Below are 21,444 nucleotides of genomic sequence, written 5' to 3'. Positions count from 1 at the left end.
CTGTACGTGGTGTTTTTTCAAGCTCTCTGTGTGAGACTTTCGACTTGCCCCTAGGTTGCTTACTGTTACAGTAATTTTAAATATTTTTCTCTTTATTACAATGGATACAATGCATGTCAGGTATTTTTTTTCTTATAATACATTTTTATTGCGAACAATAAAAGCATTACACAATTTTTGGAATCAAGTAAATAACCAAGGAGTAACAATAATGATCATTACCTTCAGTGGTCTATGACCCGTTTAAAGGGTGTTAAATTATCAAAGAAAGATATTCATACATCTCTGATACAAAGGAAATAATTAAGAAAAGCAGCATTAAGAGGACAAGTTCTGAGCAAGATGAAAATAATAAAAAAAATAATAATATAAGGGAGGAACTACACATCAACACAAGAATACTGTTCTATGTTATTAGATTAATTGTATCAATGGATTCATGAGGCCTCAGGAATAAGCCCCTTGGTTATATAACATTATGGAGAGCTAGTGTCCACAAAGAGGCTATGTAAAGATGTTTAGAGAGAAAATAGAGACAGAAAAGAATTGATAGAAAGAAAAAGAGAAGGGAGATAGCCAACCTCTCAGAAGCACCACCATCCACTTTGATAATCATGGTTTACATGGTCCAGGGAATACGCCCAGGGTTCCCAAATTGCCTCAAATTTACCTACTGAGTCTAATCGGGTGCTTACCATTTTTTCCTGCACCATAACCCAGGAGATTTTTATTTGGCAGCTGCAATGGATACCCTAGGTTGCTTCCAAGCCTGTGATATGGACAGTTTAGCTCCCAGAAAGATGAAAAAAATGAGTATGAATGGCTTTAGAAACATTTGGTACAGGGAAATTGAGCAAAGCTATTTTGGGGGATTTGGAGACCCGGCATCCTGTAAGTTTGCTGATTAAATAAAAAATCTTGTTCCAAAATCCCCTAATCCTCGAACAGTCCCACCATACATACAACATCGACTCAGATGTGTCGCAACCTCTAAAGCATTGGGGGAGGAAGAGGGGAACATTTTGGCAAGTCTGGTTGGAAAAAGGTACCATCTTGTTAACTTTGCTTCTATCAGGGAAGTGTTACATGTCAGGTATTTTTAAACCACTTGCAGCTATGACAGCTGCCTGGCATGATGTGGGTGTTACTGAAACATTTGGGGGAATTCCAGTAGGCTTTATCTACTAGTGCCAGTCCACAATGTTTTCATTGATGGAAAGATTTGTTTACATTATTTCAAACAAGGTTACATTTAAAATGTTGTAAAATCTAAATTAAAAAAAGTAATTAAGTCCTTAAAAATAGTCCAAGAAGAAAAATCAATGCCAATAAGCATCAGCAGAAATGCTAGAAAATGTATGATAAATGAAAATACAGTATTTCTGTTGAGGTTGTGCAAGATGTTTAAAAAGGGTTGTAAACCCTCATGTTTTTTCACCTTAATGCATCCTATGCATTAAGGTGAAGAAACACCTGGTAGTCACCGGCCCCCTAGCCCCCCGTTTTTCTTACCTGAGCCCCTTCCTCTCCTTGGTGGGGACACGCTGTCCCTCTCTCCACGGGGTCCTGGCTCTTGATTGGTTAGATTAACAGCAGCGCAGCCATTGGCTCCTAGGGGGTTATCTGATGCAGGGAGGAGCCACCGGGGGACCCCAGAAGACGATGTTCGGGGCCACTAAACAAGCTGCACAGTGGAGGTAAGTATGCTATGTTTGTTATTTAAAAAAAATGATCCTTTACAATCACTTTAACCACTTAAGGACCGGAAGGATTTGCCCCCTTAATGACCAGGCCATTTGTTGCGATATGTCACTGCATCACTTTAACTGACAATTGCGCAGTCGTGCGATGTTGTAAACAAACAAAATTTATGTCCTTTTTTTCTCACAGCTTTATGATCACCTCTGCGGTTTTATTTTTTGTGCTAGAAACAAAAAAAGAGCGACAATTTTGAAAAAGAAAACAATTTTTTTTACTTTTTGCTATAATAAATATCCAAAAGAATAAATAAAGAAAACAAATTTCTTCAATGGCTTAGGCCAACATGTATTCTTCTACATATTTTTGGTAAAAAAAAAAAAATATATATATATATATATATTGATTGATTTGCAAAAAAGTTATATTGTCTACAAAATAGGTGATAGTTTTATGGCATTTTTATTATTAATTTATTTTTTACTAGTTGGCGGCGATCTGCAATTTTTAGCGGGACTGTGACATTGCGGCGGACAGATCAGACACTTTTTTTTGGGACCAGTGACATTTATACAGAGCTAAAAATAGCCACTGATTACTGTATAAATGTCACTGGCAGGGAAGGGGTTAACACTAGGGAGTGATCAAGGGGTTAAGTGTTCCCTAGGGAGGTGTTTCTAACTGTGGGGGGCAGTGTACTGACTAGAGGAGGAGAGCGATCTCTGTTCCTGATCACTAGGATCAGCAGATCTCTCTCTTCTCCCCTGTCAGAGCGGGGATCTGTCAGACAGATCCCCGTTCTGCCTCTCTGAGGAGCGATCACGGGTGGCCGGCGCACATTGCGGTCACTGGCCACACGCATCGGCTCTGGCGTTGCGCCGCAGCCCCCTATCGCTCTTAAAGCGGCTGACGTACACCTACGAAGATTCGTGCAGTCGTGCCAACCTGGCGCAGTATAATGGCGGCAGCTGGTCGGCAAGTGGTTAAACAAGAATTGATTAAATGAGATTTCCAGTTTACCGTAAACTTCTTTAGCCCATGAGCCAAGACCAGTCCCCACTCTTCAGTAATACAGGCACATTCAGGTGTTTGGCATGTGTTGGCTTTCTTTGGGTCAGGAAAAAGCCCATATGTATAACATCAGAAATCTAATGAAAATTAATGCGTTACTGAAGCAGAAGCGGTGTTTCTTTTACCTTCACCAGAAGATGGTATGTAGTACCATAAGAACTTGTAAACAGAAACATGCTCAAATTCTATTATATGCCCTGGTGCCTACTCATGTCACAGCTAAGTAGATCTCCACCAAGTTCGCAAACAGATAGATATTTTTTTCCAATATTTCAGGTTCTGTAAGGCCTATTAGATGATCTGCCACTACAAGAAAATTGGAGGAAAAAAGTGTTAAAATGTTATATGTTTAGTAATTTAAAAAATCCTTTCAATAAATTTTTTATTAGACGTTTGCAAAGTTACAGGGGACATGCAAATCCAAATATTTCATCAACAATATAAAAAGAGATACACAGCTTCACTTCCCTTTGCAATCGTTTAAGTACAAGTTTCAGAGGACACTAGGGTACTGTCTGTAAATGAGTATGGCCAGGTTTGTGCCTGTACAGAGAATATTGATTACTCTATTGCCAGGAAAATGTGGTTTAGTAGAAAAAAAAAAAATACTCCACTAGTGGGAGGCAGGGCCACCTCGCTGTGGCTGCCTAATGAACTACAACTACAGTCCACAGGCGGTTGAGGCCCATAGTAGGTGGATTGTGTATGGTAAAGTCAGAGAGTAAAAAGAGTTTAGAAATAAAGAGAGAATTTACAAAAAAAAAAGGGGGGGGATAAGAATGTTTAGAAAAGGGTTTCAAGAGAAGAGAAAGGGCAGGGGGTAGGGAATGAAACCATGCCACCATGCATCTCAACATGGGTCAGCCCAAAGGCTCTAATACAGGGGTCTCAAATTGGCAGCCCTCCAGCTTTTGCAAAACTACAAGTCCCATGAGGCATTACAAGGCTGACAATTACAAGCATGACTCCCACAGGGAGAGGCATGATGGGACTTGTAGTTTCGCAACAGCTGGAGTGCCGCCAGTATGAGACCCCTGCTCTAATACATACATTTTCTTATACTAGACAAGTGTCCTTCAAAGTATTTCCATTACTGGCGTTGGAAAAAAGCTGGGTAACCCTGTGCATGTCAGCGAGTAAGCCTACATCTGTGTATGTTTTTCATGGTTAAAGTTTATTTAAGGGCATCATGAAAAAATAAACTGTACTACATCTCTACAATACCTGAACATTCCCCATGTGTTATCTCTTTGAAATGCTGCAACTACCGAAAAATACCTTCTAATCTGCTAAAAACCCAGTGTTCTAGCTCCCTGACAACACAGTGGGGTTGATTTACTAAAACTGAAGAGTGCAAAATCAGATGCGGCTCTGCATAGAAACCAATCAGCTTCCAGTTTTTTTTCTCAAAGCTTAATTGAACAAGCTGAACTTAGAAGCTGATTGGCTACCATGCAGAGATGCGCCAGATTTGGTATTCTGCAGTATTAGTAAAGCTTATGTTAACACTAGTTTAAGCTGCATGTCCTGGCTTTTGAATGGGCTGCTGTGCCGCGTGAAATGCAGAAAAAAGGTGCATGCACCATTTTAGATGCGGCCACAGGGAAAGCTTATGGTCTTTTTGACCATGCGGTTCCCGCACCCACGATCGCACTGCGGGCTGAGATGCGTGGGGGTGCCATTCAGAATGAATGACAGCCCTGTGCGTGTTTCAAGAGCAGTGCAATTTGGCTGTTGGTATCGATGTAATTCCTGCACCCGCAACCGGAACACGCAGCCCACAGTAGCATGAACCGAGCCTTAACCCTTGTGTGCACACATTGATTAGTTTCCCAACAAACCAATGATGCTGCCTTGACTCCCAGGGCTCTGCCAGCATACAGGTTCTTGGGAGATTTGTAGTTCTAGGAACTGAGCTGAACTCCCAGCAGCTGGCCTTCCAAGATTTTTACAAGCCTGTTAAGGATATCGCACGTAGTATAAAAAAAACGTTTCTTCCTACAGCTAAAGTCAAAAAAAATATTACTGGGGCATGCTAGAGGGGGAGAGGTAGGTTTGAGGGCAAATTTTATATATATATATATATATATATATATATATATATATATATATATATTAGTGTATGTGTCTATACATAATTACAACGGCATCTGTACACAGTTTTCTCTTTGCCCCCCCACAAACACTTGGTGGCCCTGCCAGCGAAGTCTACCGCATGCAGCTGTCTGTGATAATGTTGCACTGCTCCTGAATTCAGAGCAGGGTTGCCACTCTCATGTAGGCTGTGCCTGCTTGCAGTACAGTGGAATGGAAAAACATTGCAGGGAATTTGGCTATCAGCATTATCGCTAGTGGTTCACAAGTGTGACAATCACCATCAGGCCATATCCAGTCCTGCCTACTGCTTTCTAGATTGGCAGCACTGTAAAACACTCCCACTGTGAGGTGCAGTGTCTGGGAGTGGGAGTTTGTGAGACACAAATGAAGGAGAATTTCACCCATTCAGAGAAGCTAAAGAAAGTTTGTTTTTGTTTATTTCACAAGGCTTGTGCATTACATATTTTGTACTTTTTTAGACTGTGATACTGAAGCCTTTATTGTACTTTATCTATGATATGTAGGGAACCAGAAGAGTAGGAAATTTGTAGTTGGAGAAGAGGGTTGGTCATGAAAAAAAACAAACAAAAAAAACCTTTTTTTAAGCATACTTTTAAGCGTACCAATCATCATAAGAGCCTTGTGTAGAGGTAATGCTTTCATCAGTATGCAAATAGTAGCAATTAAAAATAAACTATTTTTTAAAGTGTAAACTCCTGCCATTTCATACATATGTGAAAAATTATAATTAGAAACGCTATGTGCAAAATGTTCAAATAAGCCTTTGAAAGATCTCCACTACTTCAATTTTATTATTTTATAAAATAATTGAGAAATATAGATTGCAATGTTAAATACCTTTTAGAATACAATATTTATAGGAGAGCTGAATACATACATGCCTAATAAAAATAATATTTTTCCAGAGCAGATCATATTTTGTACATGCACTGTGTGCCTTCAAGGTCACCATCATAGAGCACAAGTATTAATGGTACCCTCGTTCAGAAGCAGCAGAAGGATTAATCACATGAGGATTTTACCTGGCTGAAAAATAGTGCTAGTCTAGGTGGATTCAACACCACTAAACATGAATACTGTCTTTTCCTGGATACAAGATAGATTATACTCATGCCCTTATTAAAAAAAATATTTTTTTTTTCACCAGTGAAAAAAGCTGTAGTTAACAGTATTAGTTATCCAATAACAAATAAACCAGTTTGCATCTGACAACTGAAGAAAGGTAGAAAACTGGATATCTACTGACAATACAGAGGCCTGCAGTGACATCTTATGGCAAACAATCCTACTGCACCTGTTCTTTTTCATATTTGTAAAACAGAAAAACCTGGATTTTTACCATTTTTCTACTTTTGCAGTTAAACATGAAAATTGCATTTTAGAAAACTCCTAAACTGTATAAATTATAATGACATACTTTGAATAGTTTTGGTTGCCTAAAGCGTATCTAAACCCAAAAACAAAGTAAAAAAAATACATTGTAGCTTACAAGCCCTTGGAAGTGTTGGCTTCATTAGCTTTATTTTTCAAGGATTTATCCCATAATTTTCACTTGGTAATCCTGCAAATAACACACTCAATGACCCTGGGTGACTATGCTCACTCCTCCACTGTATCAATGAAGGAAGCCGTGGTTGCCATCTAGGCTACTCTACAACCGTGTCAGCCTTTGTTCATCTCCATTAATTGGGGGTAGGGTAGATTAACCACTTCAATACAGGGCACTTATACACCTTCCTGCCCAGACCAATTTTCAGCTTTCAACGCTGTCACACTTTGAATGAGAATTGCGCGGTCATCCATCCCTGTACCCAAACTAAATTTTTATAATTTTGTTCCCACAAATAGAGCTTTCTTTTGGTGGTATTTGATCACCTCTGGGATTTTTATTTTCTGCTAAATAAAAAAAAAAGACCGAAAATTTAGAAAAAAAAAAATGTGTTTTTTTGGTTTCTGTTACAAAACTTTGTAAATAAGTAAGTTTTCTCCTTCACTGATGGGCACTGATGGGGCTGCATTGACGGGCACTGATAAGGCGGCACCGATGAGGTGGCACCAATGATATATATATATAATAATATGCGGCACTGATAGGAACTGATAGGTGGAACTGATAGGTGGCACTGATATGCAGCACTAATGGGTACACATAGGTGGCACTGATGGGCACTGATAGGCAGCATGGATGGGCACTGATAGGCGGCACAGATAGGCGGCACAGATGGGCACTGAAGTACACTAAGTGATGGTACGGATGGATGCCAGTGCCAAACACTAATCCCTGCCAATCAATGATGCCCACTGTGGGCACTGATTGGCATCCATTGTGGGCACTGATTGGCATCCCTGGTGGTCTAGGGTGGCATACCTAGTGGTGACATCCCTGGTGGTCCTGGTGGCATCCCCGGTGGTCCAGTGTGGGCATCCTCAGGGAGGGGGGGCTGCACTGATAATCAGCACAGACCACCCGTCAGAGGAACAGCCAATCGGCTCTCTTCTACTCGCGTCTCACAGACAAGTGAGGAAAAGCCGATCAACAGCTCATCCTGTTTACACTGTGATCGGCCGTGATTTTACCACGTGATCAGCCGTGTCCAGAGTCTCCGTCAGAGACTCTTTACCTGGATCTGTGTTGGGGTGTGTCAGACTGACACACCGCAACAACAATCACCGTGATGCGCGCCCCCGGGGGGCTTGATATCGTGCTGGACGTCATATGATGTCCAGTCGGGATATTGAAACCACTTTGCCGCCGTCATTTTGCTATATGGCGGGCGGCAAGTGGTTAAAAATGTACAGAAGAAATATAACAATTTTTTCTACCAATTCAGTTGACATGTGACAAGGACACTGCATTTCTAGCAAAATCAACAGCTATTTTCTGTATTTGCTAAAAGTGTTCTTATCTCAAAAAAAGAAAACAAATGTAGCCACCACATCTAAGGGCTGGTAATCTGCAATATATTTAAAGATGAATTTCAGCTTGGATCAATGTAATTATGCATATACAATACCTGAGCGATTTTCCTGGAAGCTGGAAATGACTGTGTTAGGTAAGTTACTAAGATGATCTCCACTAGCTTTCAAGTCCCATAAAGAGTGGCTGCACGCTGCTTACTGATAACAGGAGGTCACTTGTAAAATGTTCTCTAATTGAATAAGATGGAGATTGTGATGGAAATGCCTACCTGAACTAATCAGAGAATTCTTTGCATTTACTGAGAAAATACAAAGTATTATTTGAATGGCTCCTGTTCTGAGCAGGCAACCTTCTGTGTTCACAATGCAGCAGGACAGCCACTAAGCATGAGACCCAGAAGCTAGAGGAGATCACTATAGTAGCGGTATCTACTACATCGATTTCCAGGAGAATTAGACAAGTATGGTATATGCAAAGCTATATTAGTCCAATCTGGACCAATGTAACTATTTAAAAACATACAGTGGGGACGGAAAGTATTCAGACCCCCTTAAATTTTTCACTCTTTGTTATAGTGCAGCCATTTGCTAAAATCATTTAAGTTCATTTTTTTCCTCATTAATGTACACACAGCACCCCATATTGACAGAAAAAAAAAAGAATTGTTGAGTGAAAATTTTAAGGGGGTTTGAATACCTTCCGTCCCCACTGTACATACATGGAATTCATCTTTAAAGGGTTAGTTCATCTTTACCAAAAAACTGCCTGTGCAGGGGTGTCTGTAGATAAAAACAAACTGTGCAGCTTTGACTGAAGTAGAATAATGCTCTTATGATAAGTGTAGGCCAATTACGTACCTCATGAAGCCTGACCTAAAAACTCCCAGAAGGTTGCTAAGTGAGGCCCAGCTATTACTGTTCACCTTCACTATCACAGGAGTTAGCTCTCAAGCTCAGAGCTACTGCAACAGGGGAGAAAAATAGCATGTGAGGAGGTTTGAATCAGAGAAAGCGCTCACTCCTGTGATGATGAAGGTGAACAGTAATAGCTTGGCCTCACTTGGCAATGTAGTAGCAATGTCCTGGGAGTTTTGAGGTCGGGCTTCATGAGGTATTGTATGTAAATGACCTACACCGATAGCAAGGGTTTTGGTCAAAGCTGCACAGATTGTTTTTATCTACAAATGTCCCTTATCTGCATTGGCAGTTTTTTTTTTGGTAAAGATGAACTAACCCTTTAATTTTTATTCTTGGGTTTAGTTATTCTTTAAGGTACCCATACATTAGAGATGTGACAGCTATTTTAATATGATGGGTTATTTTGAGTGATCATAGCATAAATAATCCTGTCCTTAGGCCAGCAAAAAGCCAGAAAAATCCTCTCCTTGAGATCCAGGGAATAATTGCAGAGATTGCAGATTAGCTGAAGACACAGTGCAGTTTCATGATGTGAGTGCAACTTGAAGAATTGGGCAAGAATCATTTTATGTCTATGGGCATGTCATTTCATTCCATAAAGGGGCAGATTTATTAGAGCTCGTGCAAATGGGCAGTTTGGCCTGTAAGTGTAAAACCCGGGAGTTTTTGTGTGCCCAGAAGGCACAGGTGCAGTGTAAAGGCTGCTGGCAACAGCCTGTCTAAAATAAATGACAGGCTGAAATACATGGGGCTATAAGCAGTTCTGAACAGTAATTGTGTACAGGAGAGCGTATGCATTCAATGGTACGTCTCTGTAAGCATATGGTCATCTGTGCAACTACCACTTGGACCAGCATGAAGTTGTGCATTAACCCTTATAAAAGCAAGCTCAGATATATGCTTTCCTTGGCATAACGATGCTGATGGGGTCTGGCAGGGGAAGGTGCAGTGTTTGAATGGACATAAACCTTGCTGTTTTTCTAGTAGAGAAAATATAACAACGCTTAATCGGTTGCAGAACTTTTTGGAAAATCTCTGAATGTGGATTTATTAACATTTCACAAGATGTCTACTTACAACAAATTACACTTCTGAAAATGTGAAACAGTCGTCAATGAGCTTTTGTTAGGCTTCAGATGATTGTTGCAAACATTGATTGAATTGCTTGCATTTTTACAGTATTATGACTACATTCAGCATATACAGTGATATGATGCAATCAATTGTCTTTGGAACACTATTCCAGATATGACCAACTGTAACAGCAGATAGCTCAGCCTTCCAAAAGTTTTGATTTTCTAATTATTTACAAAAATTGGTAACACAATGTCCGCACAATGCGAAAGCCCAGCAAGGTTGATTTAAAATGAACCGGTTCCCAGATCACGCACAATAAAGTATTTACAGATTCTAAACTAGCAGTAAAAGCACTTTAAAACAAGCCCCTTTACATCTGTATCTATAATTATTGTGGGGAAATGAATTATTATGCTCAGTTCCTGCATGAGTGATCTAAAGCACTATTCTAGAAGCACTTCAATGCTCAACGTGAGGTTCCTATTGTATCCTAGGGTGACGTTCACCCTAAGCGTCCATGCCACTTGAAGCTCAAAAAAGTACATGAGCTTCTTTATCTTGAAAACGCATGTAACGTTTGTACAAATGCACATAAAAAATGCTCCAAACATTCTTGAAGAAGCTCAAGCTTCAATCTAGCGCTAAAATTCACAACTCAAGCATTGTATTTTTTTGTAAGAGCCAATTGAGTACTGTCCATGATACTTTTTTTATTTGCACTAACATACAAGCTTCTGGGGTATGTCCTAATCACCTAAAGCAAGATAATCTGTATAAGAGCAAAATCTTTGCAGGCTGCCAGCTCTCACGAAGCATAGCTAAACCCTCCTATTTTTGCTGCCATCTTAGCCTCTCTTTGATCTGCAGCTGCCATGGTGCTGCACATATGATCAGTTATGACTCCAGCCATTTGATGGCTTGACGGTACAGTTGAGATCACAAGCAACTGTGACTGTTATTATTCATGGCATGCCCTAAATGTAATTGTTTTAGGAAAACATAAAATAAATGGGTTTATTTCTGCTTTATGTAAACGTTTCTTGTTGTAACCTTTTTGCTGTGATCTTAGAGCATGAATAACTTCACATCAAAAGCAGCTAGAAAAGTGAGTAAGGGCTTGTTTAAATTTCTATATATAAAGAGTTTATTATTCATAGCCTGGGCACAGGTACACTTAAAAGATCAGCATATTGTAGGAATAGTATTTCCAGCAAAACTGTAGTCCCCTGGACCCAAATGCACAGGATTACAATTTAATAATGTCTACTGTGTAAAATAAATCTTCTGTTTATAGCAAATGTTATACCATGTGTGATTATGAACAATCTAAAGCTACACATAACAGACAGGTTGAGCTTCTGGAGATTGTTCCCTATTTTGTAATCCAGAGTAAAGGGCACATCTGACAGGTATGGGTGACCTAAACAGGCAAAGGCTGTTAATATTGTATAGAAAACAAAATAAATAGATGTAGAGTGTAACAGGTCAGTGTAACCTTTTAACAGTCACATAATCAACTGTCAACAATTAGTGCAAAAACATTATCTAGATGTTCAGATTAGGCCAACCAATAAATCTCCTTTTCAACAGTGGGTAGCCCCAACTATGGTAATGACAAATATGGGCTGCCAAGCTGATACATAACATGTACATAACTATCATATTATCACAGGTAAGAGTTATTCAAGACTAACATTTACCGATAAGTACGATAATCAAACATATTTTCAATGACATCCAAACTATGTACATGCAATTTACAACTGGGAAGTCAACAGTACCAACTATCTTGAGAAAAATCAAAAAGGAGCCTTTTTTGAGTGTAATCTGTGCACATATAGGAACCTTAACAGGAAGTGTATACTTATCAAAAATAAATTTCCACATTTTAGTTTACCCAGATATTTTGTATTGAACATAATAATAAACTCTAGATATCATCGCTATCAGATTGTATTTAGAGACCAAATTTACTGAAAATAATATATGTATCTCTATCATCAGAGATTACAAGACTCATTAAAATAAAAAAAAAATGGGTACCAAAATGTTTTCAACAGGTTTTATTAGATTCACCTAATAGTATGAAATAAAAGGTGCATAAATGCTTTCAGATTAACCATATTTCTGGCGTCTTCCTTCTCGGACTAAAGTTGAGAGGATATCTGAGGAATTCCACAAATTAAAAAGTAAGTCTTAATCATTTGCACATAACAGTGCTTGAGCTGACAATCAAAATATAGAGTACTGCATAATGACATCCAGTAGGCATTCTAAAATGATCAGTGCAAGGCAATACCATTGAACCTTCCCAAGTTATAAACAACCATTATAAGGAAGCTATTGACCTGCAAGTATATCTTATATTTGATAAAATATGTGTTTACAAGTCAAACTTATTAAAGGAGAATCCAGCCTGAGCTTTTTAGGCTGGGCTTCTCATCTGGGTCACAGGAGTGCAACTCATTTTGCACTCCTGTGACCCGTTTTCATGTCTGAAGTCCTCTCTCCGCTGACATCACTGCCATCAGTCGAGGGACCGCATCACCCCAACTTCCCAAGTCTGGATCCACCAGCTGCTTTGACCTATGGCAGTCTCAGACTCTCTGCAATTCGCCCCTCCACAGCTCAGCGCTCCAATGAGCATGGAGGAGCAGAGAGGAGAGACTCTGATTGACAGTCAGCAGCTCTCCTCTCGGGGACCTCTGAGAACCAAGCCATCGGCGGTGTTCGATGGCTTGGTTCTTAGTGCAGAGAGGGCGGGGGACAGTTGCAGCATTGGTCTGATGCTGCATCCACCTAGGTAAGTATGAATCTAAAAAAAAAACATACTTCTCTTTTAAGAAAGTCTGAGAATGGCTAAAACAGAAATACCTCTTTCGGTTGCAAATAATAGAGATTATACTAATTATGAGGATGTGCAACCTTTTGCCTGAAAGACAATAACAGTTTAAAGCCAAACCCTAAGAATTAGACAAAATGTATCCTTGTAGCAAGGCTTCCCGCACTGCAAGGGTTAAATGCACGTTTAACCTAGGGGTATATAAAAAAAAGTATTAGTATATTGAATATTAAGGCAAGCCACATATTGGCTTTAATATCCCGGAACTGTATGTGATGACGCTAATGGACCGCCCACAACCCAACTTTGGACAGAAGAGAACAAGTCTAATTCCTAGGTTCAGCTTTAGACTATTTTACCTAATAAAGTTGCCGTATTTGTGTTTTTTTATCACAATTTGGAAATAAGAAAATTCCAAGGGTCCATAAATGTTTTCAGGATGTGTGCATAAAACATGTATCCCAATTCAAAGTTTTTACTTAACAGACAGCACACAAAAAAATCCTCAGTTCTATTACACGAGTAGGGCACAGAACCAATTCTAGCATTTTACAGTCTGTCACCTCCAGCTGGGCCAGGGATCGCAAAGTGTTTTCATTATACAAAATCTAAAATCTACTATTTATATTAAAGAACAGATACAATCCAAATATAAGTTCATATATTTTGTAGTCATTAAAAACAAGCTGTGTATGCGGACATGATAATTGACCCCATTACTTTCTAAAAAAAATAAATAAAAAATGAACAGTTATAGGTCTTCTTTATTGGGGAAAAATTAAAAATACATACATCTGAAAAAAGGAAAAAAATATACATTGTTCTTTTCTGGCCAGCTCTTCAGCAGTGTTACTATGAAAGATAAACAATCGGAAACTGCAGTTGTAATGTTGTATGTTTTTTTTATTTAGGATCCAGGATCTGGAATACCTTGGATGAAACAAATGGGATCGACATTCCATACATCTTCCACTCTATATGTTGTGAACAGCAAGCAGAGTCATTTTCTTTGCATGGCATGCTGGGAGAAAAGCAGAGGTCATATGATGAAAAGGCCTTTATAGAAGGACAGGGAGTCTATGGAGAATGACAGGGGTGCAGTGCGGAAGGTGCAGCAGATGAGACTGCAGTGCACAAGCTTTTGGAAAGGACTTGTTCCTAGCTTAGATACTTCAGAAAGTGAACTAGATTGTTTTGATGTACCTCGTACCATTAGAGGATTGGGAGGGTTCTGAGAACGTAAAACACAAAACCTAGAAATAAGTATTACTGTTTGGTATGCATTATGTCCAACATTACTGTGGAACCTTCACGTATTATGAACATTTTGTTGTCATTACAAAAAAAATAAAACATTCAGATTTTGACTTTGTTGCACCTTTGTGTCCTTGCCATTCAAGATCTGTAGATAGGCGTGTTTAGAACACAAATGTGTCAAGGACTCAAAAAACTTGATAGGTGCAAAAAAATATATTGTTTTTAAAAAGATTTTTTTTTATAGTGCCCCAGTAGTAATATCAGCATAAAATTACTATTTCTTGTACAAATATTACTTTTGGGATTTAAACATGTTTAGGAATTATGGCTGCAATAAAAAAGGGACAGGGGATCCTGCTTTTACATTGTATTACAATATATTGAATTATATTACATTACAAGATAAATTTCTTGGGAAAATCTGAAGAATTAGCAGAGTGGTAAAGCTCCATGCTATCAGCTTTTAAATGCAAGCACACAGAGTCCTCCCTTTTTGTTATAAATTATGTTTTTATGTATTTTTATCTAGCAAGGTCCTATTGATCCTATACTACTTTGCCAGCTTATCACAGTTCTACTAATCCTATGAGATATTGGTTTCCTCCTTAGAGTACACAATATATACTGAAAAAAAGACTGGGTAAAGAATGAAAAGGATACTATTTGTTTGCCACCTGTGGTGGCAGAATAACAAGGCACATCCCAGCAAACAAGCATCACAATTAAAGGAGATGTCACTACTGAGAATACTGTTAAGGCAGCTGTCAATTAAGTCAGTTCTTTGCCTATAGGATAACTGAAATATAACAAAAATCTATTATGATGTTACAAATATCACATCCAGTAATGTTTTTGAAAATTGTGTACTTGTAATATTTTTATTCTATTAATAATATTTTCTTGGTTGAACTAGATGGACTTGTGTCTTTTTTTCAACCAGAGCAACTATGTAACTATTCAATGTCAAGTAGTGTATACGTTCACATAAAATACTAATAGCCAAATATATACTATCTATACCCCATTAAACTTACACATTAAACTTACACAGATAGAAAAAAAAATTGGCAATCCTTGCAATGACTAATTTGATAATTTGCAAATTGATTGCTTATTGATTAAGAGCACAAAGCTAAGTAAGGTTCGGCAAATAAAGTACAAGTGTAGTTGGGTGCACAGGGTTCAATATTTCGAGCAACTGCATGTATGCACCATCAGGAATTTTTGTTACGGCAGTCCCAAGAGCAGTGATGATGCACAAAGTACAATGACTAAGCGCAGCCAATCAGATGGCAATGTTAAACAGCCTAAAAGATTATTACTGATTGGTTGCCACATTGCACATTACTTTTGCCTTTTAAAAAACTCAATTACATGGCTCACAAACTGTATGTGCAAAATAAACTATGAGCTAGTAGCTGAGATCTTGAATTGATTGAACAATATGACAACTTTCTAATACACAAAGACAGTGTGGCGGTCTTGTTGACATTATGTATAAAACAGGAAGATCAGTATCTTCTATGTTGTATGTCCACATTCTGGAGCGGTTTCTATTTTGCCATGTGACACACAGAGCCATGTGGTTGCCAGAAGGAAGCAACAATAAGGCTTTATGATTCAGTGACAATAATTCTTTTAACTGAATGTCAGAATTGCACCATGCCCAATGGCCATTTTATTTCCATGGTGTACAAAAAAAGGGGACACTGCTGACCTTTACAAAAAACATGTTTTAACAAAGATAACAACCTAAGGGTAGGCGAGACAAAGCATTATCTGTTAAGCTCACGCAATTATATTCACGATAATAATGCCTTTGACTTCAAAGTTTTAATAAAATGGTACAGAATTATGCAATTATATTTCTTATCATCTGCGCTCATGTTTTATAAAATAGAATACTGCGAACAATAAAAAAGGAAGATGCATTAATATGAATTACAGTAACAAAATAACTGTCTGGTTTTATCATGTATAGCTAGAGTAAACTGTAGGGAGGAGCTCTGGTTTGCATGCATTGACACCCAATAATGATTTCATATTCTATCTCATTATTTGAAATCTTCCTTTTATCCCCTAATATACATGACTCTAGATTGCGTAGAAACCCTAATTAGACCAGTATGACTGCTTGTTAACATGACCAGCAATTATTCTGTGTGCAGACGTAACCAGAACAGATTCAAGACTGTTCAAACACCTCTGTGAAAAAAAGATTCACCATTCTGTCTGCACATGCAGCATCTACACACGGAGGAGAGCCCCCGTCCATCCCCCTGCAGTGCTGTGTGTCTTTCTGATTCTATTAACAAATCTTCAATTCATTTTAATTTTTTTTCATCTCTTCTAGGGAATATTTCTCTGCTCATACCTACAATGCACCATAATTATATGCCCAAAGCTGTGACATCTACTAATTAGTAAATCTCTAGTAAAACTAATGCACCAGGCTTTGGGGAGACAACACATACACACAGACACAAGATTTGTAGACTCTCACACCAGCACAATGGACAAACGTGGGGAGAAAGCAGAAGATTTTTTTTCATTCAGATAATTCTAACGTAGGAAGCTGTAGCATGAGGGATGGAAACAAACCTGTTTGTACATTGCAATAAACAGGAAAATGCTAAAAGGTTTAAGATTTTTAAAAATAAGAACATACACAAATTTATATATAAAATCTACAAGTAAAAAATATGCTGATAAAAAAAAGCTATATATACAAAATAATATAACGCAATGCCTGCAGGCAAGTTACCATACCTTGCTCTCTTTGACGTGCCCAGTTGAAAAGTCAGAAGAATGGGAGATTTTGAGAGATTTTGACCTGTGGGATTGGCGGCGGGCAGATTCCTCTCGGGCATATTTCACGGAGCCTGTGGCTCTCACCCGCACCTTGCTGGCGCTTTGGACGCTGTTAACTCCAATCATTTCCAAAGGTGTAGTTTAGGAATTGAAGAGAACAGGTGCAGTGAACCAAGGAAAATAAAGGAGGTGCGAAAAGGCACTATTTCCTCCTTTGCAAACTGCTTACAACTGATGACCCCTTAAATGAACACTACTTGTACAGCTTGCAATACAGAGCTGATCAGCACTTGCTTAGGATGCATCAGGCTGCTTGTGCCAGCATCTTCAAATCTACTGTTTTCATTCTGCCTGGTCGTTCCAGGCATATCTCACGTCACTAGCAGTAAGTTAGAAAAAAAAATGAAATCCAGCCTCTTCTCCACTCCCCCTCTTTTGTATCTTACACACACACACACACACACCTAAATCTACATACAGCAAGCAGAGGCAGTTATCCAGGCAAGTAATTAATTGCTTTCCAAATAACACTACTATAACTCTTATGCTGCCAGCTCAGTGTCTGCATTCAGATATCACAAATACAGTTGCTAAGAAGACTGTCAATCTCTATTCAATCTAAAGCAGAATGGAAAGCAGGGAAGCTCTAAATTCCTTTCCATGTTATATAGGATTCCAAAAGGTTAGCTGGATTAGCTGAGAATGTGACTTAATAAAAATGTATGCTGAATTGCCCTTTTGCCTTTTTAGATGCAATCAATGTGCATACATGATAAGCACTTTGTTTCTCTGTAATTGTAATTATTATCCTTATACTCCTTCATATGTAGAGCTATGTAACATAATGAGACTGAGTCACAAAAACTAGAATACACGAAAATGAAATAAATTAACTGCAACTGCCTAAAACCTTTTTTTGTGAGACCATGCTAGTCAGAAAGTCTGTTTTGGGGCTTATCTTCTTTTTTTTTGGAACAGCCAAAATGATGCCAAACTACCTGGCACTCTCTTTTCAGAAGTTCCACTGCTTAGGCCCCATACCTTGGTCTTTGGCTTTTGATTAAAGTACAGAAAGTTCCCCTAAGTGGACTTTAAAGGCACTCAATTGGTGTTATTTAGTAGAAGTATATAGCAAAGTATGTGGAAATGTATAAAATTACATACATTTTATTTATAGGAATACATTAAAAACATTTGTAACGAGACATTGATTAATCTATACAGTGCATATAGAATGCAATAAAAAAGTATATAACGGGATATCCTCACAACCAACGCGTTTCGGTAAGTATATATAATCCTTCTTCAGGGATGTAGAGAATTAGAGAATTAGGAGGGGTTCATCTAAGATGAAATTAAAGATATACAATCAATTAGACGAGCCTAAGACATATAGGATCCTAGAGAATTGTAAATTTAAAACATTGATATTATGGCACTTACATACGTTTGATTGGTAGAATGGTTTAACAATGTTTTGTTGATTTACATAAAAGCTTGCAATTAGAGTAGCACCAAATAATTAGGGTGGTGGGATGGCTGTCTTGGGATAAACAATGGAGCGTCAGAGTGGTATCTGCAAAAAGGGGGGATGAATCTGTATCCTTAGGAAAGGGGGGAGGTCCCTCCTGCACTCCACAGCAGCGGTACGGCCCAAGGAATATACTGGGGCAAAAAGGGGATCCCTGGGGGTAGAAAGAAAGTGAACTAAATGTAAGGATTTCTTTAATAAAGAATAATTGATGTGTAGTAGAGCAATAGGAATGAGTTAGATTATAGAAAGACAGATGAGGAGGGTATATTTATCTATACGTATAGGTATGTATAGATGTCCATTAGTTATATACATGTTCTGATAATAGTATTAGAAGTGGAAGTGAGATTTATAGAATAAGCTTAAGGCTAATTAGAGAGGGTACCCAGATGTACAAATATTTACATATAGGGACTATGAAATAATCTCAATATTCTTAGGTAATGGAATGTTGGATTCATATAGATAAAATAAATGGTAAGGTAAAGTAGATAACTAAATGGACCAAAGAATGAAATATTGAATTTTATAGCAAGTGGGAATTTAAATTTACATGTATAGAGGAATAAACGAGGAAGTAGGAAAGTATATGGGTATATAAGGGGATGACTACATAAAGGCATATATTCCGGGTATAGCTCTATTTTGTTGTCAGTAAGACTTGATGAAACATTGCTTAGTCTCCTTATGAGCCAATGCTCAATATAGAGGTCAGCAGTGAGTAAATGAACAAACAGTACCTTTGTTAAAGCAGAGTAGGGACAGACCATCCACACGACCCAAATCTGAGCAAAATGATGCCTGGTTTGGGAGTGATGTGGTCAGGATATTTAAAGGGTGATTAATGAGTAATTGATCCCAGTCAGCTGGCATCCGAGGTGCGCACAGCTGATAACCAGCATAGTTTCCAGGGAAACCTACGAAGCTGCCCCCTGGGCTGGGTGTACGCGGCGCTGCCCCCACCACGCACGCGCGAGCGCCGGCACGTCGGAGCGGCGTCACGCACACCCAGTCCACCGACATGGAAAGTCGACTCAACGGACTGCGCACGTCCGCCAGAGTTGCAAGATGGAGGCTGTGGGCGGCGATGTCAAACGTCCATCAACCTCCAATGGCGCCGCCCAGAAAGAAAAACTGGGCGGCTTTCCGTGCTGGGCAATTCCTTCGGTCGACTGCAGCCAGAGGAGGGCTGAGGGAGGAGAAGGGGAGAAGACATGTCAGCTTAGCAAGGATAACATGAAGAAATAAAGCATTGAGTAATTAGTAATCCAGATTGTATGTATACAAAAAAGGGGGACTCAAAAAAGGGGCATTATCTGATGCAAATGAAAAATATATACAGAACAGCCAATCTTCATTAGATAGCAGTAATGGACAAAGAGAAGGATGGAAATGGAGGAGGGAAGGGGAGGGAACAAGTAGTAAAATTGAATTATAATTAGGCATGTGAAAATGGACTAGATCTAATTGCATGCCCTGTACAGCAGAATAACTACACGGTATCGATCCAGACATATAAATATTGCTTGCAAAATATAGATGGGCTAGAAAAAAAAGGATATGCATGCTTATTCTATCACAAAATTGTATGGTGTAACAATGCTGGCAATATGATGCACCATACAATAATATCGTAAACAAATCGTAAAATATCGTAAACAATACCAGTATTGCATTATTAATAGTGCTTAACGACAAATCAAGGGAAGAAATTCTAGAGTAGTGATTAAAGAAATATGTTACCTGGGAGTATACAGATGGAGCTCTTTACTCAAAAAGGGGGCTAAATTAGTGGGGAGAAGATTAATAGTGATAAAAGGAAGAAAAAAAGAAATTAACACGGGAGAAAACCAAGAAGTTGATAAAGTAGTTTAACTTTCCATACCCCCAGATGAAAATCCTTCAAGATATGGTTTGAAGGATATAGCTTCATTTAGGTCCGGGGGCAGGGTAGCTTTTAGTAAGTAGATCCATCTTACTTCCATTTGTAGTAGGGTCTTATTCCAGTCCCTGCCTCCTTGTATTAGGATGTATTCTGTCAAGGATCAAGAATTTGACCATCGGGAAGATTCTGCCATGTACAGTAGACACATGGCGTCCAAGGGGGAGGTCTGGATTGCAAGTTTGCATGCTAGTAATATGTCTGTAAGCCCTCTTCCAAAACTCTAGTTTGGTCTTTCCAACTTAGAAGCAATTGCAACTACATTGGAGCATATAAACTACTCCAGGAGTTCTGCAATTGGCGAAGTGTTTTGGATAAAAAGTTTTGCCATTGGGGAGGGTTGGGTTTCTTTGAGTTAACATGTATTTACAGTAGTGACAGGCGCCACACATAAATGTACCTCTGAAATTACAGTGTGATCTATTGGATTCACTGCTAACAACCCTGTCACCAATTGATGAGGCTCTTCTGAAAGTGAAAAGGGGTATGTCTGGGACAAAATGTCCTATGGATGGATCTAAAATCAACATATGCCAATATTTCTCAACAATTGTTTTGACTTGGTGTTGTTGTTGATTAAACGTGGTAATAATCCTTAGTTTATTAGTGTAAGTGCATTTGGTAGTATGGAGCAGAGTGTTTCTTGCTTTTATCAGCACTTGTTTAAAGGCTCTTTTAAGAGAGGTGTGTGAGTAGCCCCTGGCAAGGAGTCTATCCTGTAGCTTGGCTGCTTCCTTGATGAAGTTTTCTTCATCAGTGCAGTTACATTTAATTCTCAAATATTGAGAATATGGAATAGAATAAATTAGGGGTTGTGGGTGGAAGCTAGTGGCGTGCAGTATTGTATTCCCTGCAGTATCTTTTCTATAGAGTTTGGTGCAAAGGTCCCCCTGTTTGCCTCTATAAATCTCTATGTCTAGAAATGTTATTAAATCTCTATCGTAGGACATGGTGAAATTAAGTTTAAAATTATTTTTGTTCATTCTTAGGAGGCATTGATCAAGCATATCAGGGGGGCCATCCCAAAAAATCAAAATGTCATCAATATAACAAAACCATCCCACAATGTGATTGGTGTAAATAGCTAGATTTTCATCGGCTAAGAACATTTGCTCCCACTCCCCCAGGTACAGGTTGGCATACGATGGGGCACAACACGTCCCCATCGCAACCCCCTGCACCTGGAGGTAGTGGGAGCCATTGAAAGTGAACATGTTATGCTTGAGAATGTACTCAAGCATTGAATTCATTGTACAC

At 38.8% G+C, this 21,444-nt stretch overlaps 1 protein-coding gene across 7 annotated transcripts in view; it reads right to left on the bottom strand.

Moving 5' to 3' along the window:
- PSD3 (pleckstrin and Sec7 domain containing 3) overlaps nt 1-21,444 on the bottom strand; it is an 864,447-nt gene that overhangs the window by 247,083 nt on the left and 595,920 nt on the right. Inside the window, exon 1 of one of the 7 annotated variants that reach the window (XM_073598250.1) lies at nt 16,670-17,117. The exons of the other annotated variants lie outside the window; for them this stretch is intronic. Coding sequence (XP_073454351.1) covers nt 16,670-16,837 — 168 coding nt within the window. The 5' untranslated portion in view covers nt 16,838-17,117. Of the gene's footprint in view, nt 1-16,669; nt 17,118-21,444 lie in introns of those variants that run through there. 7 annotated transcript variants of the gene reach the window in all.

This window comes from Aquarana catesbeiana, linkage group LG01 (assembly GCF_042186555.1).
Source record: "Aquarana catesbeiana isolate 2022-GZ linkage group LG01, ASM4218655v1, whole genome shotgun sequence".
NCBI lineage: Eukaryota > Metazoa > Chordata > Amphibia > Anura > Ranidae > Aquarana > Aquarana catesbeiana.
Note: the sequence above shows the minus strand (reverse complement) of the source record. Positions and strands in the feature narration are given on the sequence as shown.